Consider the following 6,469-nt stretch of genomic DNA (forward strand, 5'->3'; position numbering starts at 1 on the left):
TAAATGGTTACCGCTATGAGTGGGTGTATCTACTATACAGTGTTACCTCTACTTTACAGTGTTACCTCTACTATACAGTGTTACCTCTACTATACAGTGTTTCTCTACTTTACAGTGTTAACTCTACTTTACAGTGTAACCTCTACTTTACAGTGTTATCTCTACTCGACAGTGTTACCTCTACCATACAGTGTTACCTCTACTTTACAGTGTTACCTCTACTTTACAGTGTTACCTCAACTATACAGTGTTACAGTGTTACCTATACTTTACAGTGTTACAGTGTTATCTCTACTTTACAGTGTTACCTATACTTTACAGTGTTACCTCTACTATACAGTGTTACCTCTACTATACAGTGTTACCTCTACTATACAGTGTTACCTCTACTTTACAGTGTTACCTCTACTATACAGTGTTACCTCTACTATACAGTGTTACCTCTACTATACAGTGTTACCTCTACTATACAGTGTTACCTCTACTATACACTGTTACCTCTACTATACACTGTTACCTCTACTATACAGTGTTACCTCTACTATACAGTGTTACCTCTACTTTACAGTGTTACCTCTAACCCTAACCTCCATGTTTAATATATGATAAAGCCCTAACCTCCATGTTTAATATATGATAAAGCCCTAACCTCCATGTTTAATATATGATAAAGCCCTAACCTCCATGTTTATATATGATGTCCTAACCATGTTTAATATATGATAAAGCCCTAACCTCCATGTTTAATATATGATAAAGCCCTAACCTCCATGTTTAATATATGATAAAGCCCTAACCTCCATGTGTTTAATATATGATAAAGCCCTAACCTCCATGTTTAATATATGATAAAGCCCTAACCTCCATGTTTAATATATGATAAAGCCCTAACCTCCATGTTTAATATATGATAAAGCCCTAACCTCCATGTTTAATATATGATAAAGCCCTAACCTCCATGTTTAATATATGATAAAGCCCTAACCTCCATGTTTAATATATGACCATGTTTAAATGACCCTAACCTCCATGTTTAATATATGATAAAGCCCTAACCTCCATGTTTAATATATGATAAAGCCCTAACCTCCATGTTTAATATATGATAAAGCCCTAACCTAACCATGTTTAATATATGATAAAGCCCTAACCTCCATGTTTAATATATGATAAAGCTCCATGTTTAATATATGATAAAAACCTCCATGTTTAATATATGATGTTTAAAGCCCTAACCTCCATGTTTAATATATGATAAAGTCCTAACCCCTAACCTCCATGTTTAACTCCATGTTTAATATGATAAAGCTCCTAAACCTCCATGTTTAATATATGATAAAGCCCTAACCTCCATGTTTAATATATGATAAAGCCAACCTCCATGTTTAATATATGATAAAGCCCTAACCATGTTTAATATATGATAAAGTCCCCTAACCTCCATGTTTAATATATGATAAAGTAAAGCCCTAACCTCCATGTTTAATATATGATAAAGCCCTAACCTCCCCATGTTTAATATATGATAAAGTCCTAACCTCCATGTTTAATATATGATAACCTCCATGTTTAAATAATATGTTTAATATATGATAAAGCCCTAACCTCCATGTTTAATATATGATAAAGCCCTAACCTCCATGTTTAATATATGATAAAGCCCTAACCTCCATGTTTAATATATGATAAAGCCCTAACCTCCATGTTTAATATATGATAAAGCCCTAACCTCCATGTTTAATATATGATAAAGCCCTAACCTCCATGTTTAATATATGATAAAGCCCTAATCTCCATGTTTAATATATGATAAAGCCCTAACCTCCCACCATGTTTAATATATGATAAAGCCCTAACCTCCATGTTTAATATATGATAAAGCCCTAACCTCCATGTTTAATTTATGATAAAGCCCTAACCTCCATGTTTAATATATGATAAAGTTAACCTCCATGTTTATATGATAAAGCATTGAACCGGGATCTGTTTCCAGCCATCCACTCTGGTCACCTTTATGGTCTCCCCTCTACAAGCTGAAAATAGCCTTGTTCCCTGTGTGCATCCTAACCAAGACTCACAAAACACTGGTCTTTGTTCATGTGTATCAGGACACTGTGTGTGTGATGCGCAGGTGTGTGTAACCATATCATGACATGTGTGTGTGTGTGTGTGTGTGTGTGTGTGTGTGTGTGTGTGTGTGTGTGTGTGTGTGTGTGTGTGTGTGTGTGTGTGTGTGTGTGTGTGTGTGTGTGTGTGTGTGTGTGTGTGTGTGTGTGTGTGTGTGTGTGTGTGTGTGTGTGTGTGTCTGTATGTGTGTCTGTGTGTGTGTGTGTGTGTGTGTCTGTGTGTCTGTGTGTGTGTGTCTCTCCTCTTCAGGACTGTGGTTCTCCTCTGTCTGAAGGGGACAACCAGGGTTGTTACCCCTTGGACGGACATGTCCTCTGTAAGAGCTGTAACACCAGCCGTATCCAGGCCCTCACCGCCAAGGCTACCACTGACCTCTGAACCCCAGATACCCTTCTACACCGCCGCTATCACACACACAGAGACACACACACACACACACACACACACACACACACACTCAGAGACACAGACACACACACACACACAGACACACACACACACACATAGAGACATACACACGTTCAGATACACACCTACATATACACACACTAAGCCAGCTTCTCTCTTGCACACCCACCTATGAACATTATGAAATTGCTAAACAGCGATTGTGGTGTCCCTGAAATGATGACGTTCTCAGTACTGAAGAGGCCTGATGTCTGATCCTTTATAAAACTGTTTTCTCAATTGTTCATCTCCAAATGTACATGTCTCCGTTGTAGTCATTTAGCAGCAGACACTGTTATTCAGAGAGGCGTATAGACCTCTACTTCCGTGGTCTCAGCGTTACTGCTGTTGCCTTGTGCCTTGTTGTAGTTGATTGGGGTCTAGCTGGACTGGCGGGTCAGTCTGTGTCCTGACTTCTCATGTTGTCACCTACAGTATACGTTAGCCGCAGTAGGCCGATGTCAAGATGACCCAAGTCGTTCATTCCGATGTGCTCCTGTCCTGTTCCTCCTTGGATGTGGCCCAAATGGTTCCCCATGGAGATCGTAACGGGCCGATAGGGCTCTGACACGCATGTATTTCACTACATAAGGAATAGAGTGCTGTTTGGGACTGACTGCCTCTGGCCTGTTTCAACACAGTGTTTAAACCTAGAGTTGGTGTCTGTGCCCCCAGCAAAAACAAAATCAAATTAACATAATTAACAAATCTGTCTGTTTAAGCTGGACATATGTTGTTGTTTGTTTTGTTTTGGTTGTATGCGTCTCAATCCACCACATCTGCCGACAGCTAGACAAACAGATAGATTTGTTTATTATGTTAATTCGTTGTTGTTGTTGTTTTGGTTGCATGCCGATGTCGCCGCACGTGTGGTGAAAGGTGGCAGAGCTACAATGGAGTCTCTCAGTCCAGGAGACATCTGTCGTGTCCGAACGGTTTGGGCAAAACGAAAAGGACCCTTTATGGAAAGATGAGAGTCTCACGAACACAATGGTGTTCTCCGATTGGCTCTTACGACCCCCACAAGGGTCACGGGACTCGTCCGATATACCAACATCCAAACAGTTTGTTTTGCTGTATAAATCTGTTAAAATGGGCTAATAGCAGTAAGGACAAATTCAATCATCAAATAATTGTTAGTTGTGATTTTTTTAAATTATATTTACAGTGGTCCTAAAAATTTAAATAGCCTAATGATCATTGGTATGTCCATCTTAAAACAATTCCATATGACCATATTAAAACAATTCCATATGACCATATTAAAACAATTCCATATGACCATATTAAAACAATTCCATATGACCATATTAAAACAATTCCATATGACCATATTAAAACAATTCCATATGTTAGAATAGAAGAAGTCCAAGCCCCGGGCCCTTAGACCTTAATTAATGAGACCCAACACATTGATACCGAAATTGGACGTCTATCCATGTCCTGATGACATTGGGAAATGCTTTCAAAACCGACGACTAGGTGCAGCAGTTAGCGATATTACCAGCAAAGCTTGGGTTTTGAGGCGTTGTGGAAAGGGGTGCTGGATAATCTGCGTAATCCCATATCAGCCAATGTATGGGGGGGATTTAACCCTATCCCAAACCTTAACCCAATACCTTAACTATTTGGAAAAAGTGTTTAAACTTAACCCTTAACTTTGAAAATGTACGTTTGGAGCAACTCTGAAATGTGTATTATGGAGGATATGGATGATGTGGTAAAATGTCTAATTCTGCAGTGAGACCGTGAGAGCTTGTTGGGAGAAGAGACTGACTGACTGACGACCTGCCTGACTGACTGATTGACTGACTGACTGTCTGACTGATTGACTGATTGACAGTCTATTTGGTCTGACTGTTTAGTAGTGACAAACCTGTTCTATATAGCCTGACTGACAGTCTATTTGTGCTATCCTGACAGCTAATTGTCAGTCATTGTCGTGCCAAATAAAGACAGCAATGGAGCTAGGAAATAACACCAGGCTGGGACCAGACAGATCTGGGACCAGGAGATAGAGAGGCAGATCTGGGACCAGGCAGGCTATGTGAGATATGGGAAACAGAGAGGCTATGGGAAGCAGATCTGGGACCAGGCTAGATGAGGCTATGTAGAGATATGTGGAAACAGATCTGGGACCAGGCTAGATGAGGCTGGGAAGCAGATCTGATCTGGGACCAGGCTAGATGAGGCTATGTGAGATATTTCAGATCTGCTAGATGAGGCTATGTGAGATATGGGAAGCAGATCTGGGACCAGGCTCTTGTGAGATATGGGAAGCAGATCTGGGAAGGCTATGTGAGATATGGGAAACAGATCTGGGACCAGGCTAGAGGCTATGTGAGATAGAAACAGATCTGGGGGCCATGTGAGCAGTGGGATTTCAATGTACTCTTTCAACACAGACAGAGGGCCAGCCTCACAGCAATTAGCTTCTAATTAGCAGAATTAGTATAGAAACCTTTTAAAATGCAAGTCAATATAAGAATGTGTATCTCGCAAATTTACTTGGTATATTTACAGAGTCTTCAGAAAGTGTTCACACCACTTGACTTTTTTCCAAATTGTGTTACAGCCTGAATTTAAAATTGAAGTGGAATTATGTTTTTTTTTATGTTTACAAATGAATAAAAAAAATGTAAGCTGAAATGTCTGGACTCAATAATTATTTAATGGCTAGTTTAAATACATTTGCATAACAAGTCACATAATGAGTTGCATTGATCCACTCTGTGTGCAGTAATAGTTCACCATGATTGAATGATGACCTAATCTCTGTACTCCACACATACAATTACCTGTAACTCACAGCTGTGGGAAGTAGTTACAGGACTATGAAAGACCCCACTGCTCTACTTTTGTGAAAAACATTCAAAAAACATATGCAAAAAAGTATATACAGTACCAGTCAAAAGTTTAGACAAACCTACTCATTCAAGGGTTTTCTTTATTTTTACTATGTTCTACATTGTAGAATAATAGTGAAGACATTAAAACTATGAAATAACACATATGGAATCATGTAGTAACCAAAAAAAGTGTTAAACAAATCAAAATATATTTTATATTTGAGATTCTTCAAAGTAGCCACCCTTTGCCTTGATGACAGCTTTGCAAACTCTTGTCATTCTCTCAAACAGCTTCACCTGGAATGCTTTTCCAACAGTCTTGAAGGAGTTCCCACATATGCTGAGCACTTGTTGGCTGTTTTCCTTCACTCTGTGGTCCAACTCATCCCAAACCATATCAATTGTGTTGAGGTCGTGGGATTGAGGAGGCCAGGTCATCTGATGCAGCACTCCATCACTCTCCTTCTTGGTCAACTAGCCCTTACACAGCCTGGAGGTGTGTTGGGTAATTGTCCTGTTGAAAACAAATGATAGTCCCACTAAGTACAAACCAGATGGGATGGTGTATCACTGCAAAATGCTGTGGAAGCCATGCTGGTTAAGTGTGCCTTGAATTCTAAATAAATAACAGACAGTGTCACCAGCAAAGCACCCCCACACCATCACACCTCCTCCTCCATGCTTCTTGGTGGAAACCACTCATGCAGAGATCATCCGATCACCTACTCTGCCTCTCATAATGACACAGCAGTTGGAACCAAAAATTGCAAATTTGGGCTCATTAGACCAAAGGACAGATTTCCACCGGTCTAATGTCCATTGCTCGTGTTTCTTGGCCCAAGCAAGTCTCTTCTTATTATTGGTGTCCTTTAGTAGTGTTTTTTTTGCAGAAATTCGACCATGAAGGCCTCATTCACACAGTCTCTGAACAGTTGATGTTGATATCTGTCTGTTACTTGAACTCTGTGAAGCATTTATTTGGGCTGCAATTTCTGAGGCTGGTAACTCTAATGAACATATCCTCTGCAACAGAGGGAACTCTGGGT

At 39.8% G+C, this 6,469-nt stretch overlaps 1 protein-coding gene across 1 annotated transcript in view; it reads left to right on the forward strand.

The window, feature by feature from the left end:
* The window catches only part of LOC124018170 (lipoma-preferred partner homolog), a 30,779-nt gene extending 28,224 nt beyond the window's left edge, over positions 1-2,555 (forward strand). The window contains exon 4 of the mRNA XM_046333433.1: positions 2,377-2,555. Within this exon, the coding sequence (XP_046189389.1) occupies positions 2,377-2,505 (129 nt within the window). The 3' untranslated portion in view covers positions 2,506-2,555. The remainder of the gene's footprint in view (positions 1-2,376) is intronic.
* The last annotated feature ends 3,914 nt before the right edge of the window (positions 2,556-6,469 follow it).

Source organism: Oncorhynchus gorbuscha, unplaced genomic scaffold (genome assembly GCF_021184085.1).
Source record: "Oncorhynchus gorbuscha isolate QuinsamMale2020 ecotype Even-year unplaced genomic scaffold, OgorEven_v1.0 Un_scaffold_4189, whole genome shotgun sequence".
In the NCBI taxonomy this organism is placed as follows: Eukaryota; Metazoa; Chordata; class Actinopteri; order Salmoniformes; family Salmonidae; genus Oncorhynchus; species Oncorhynchus gorbuscha.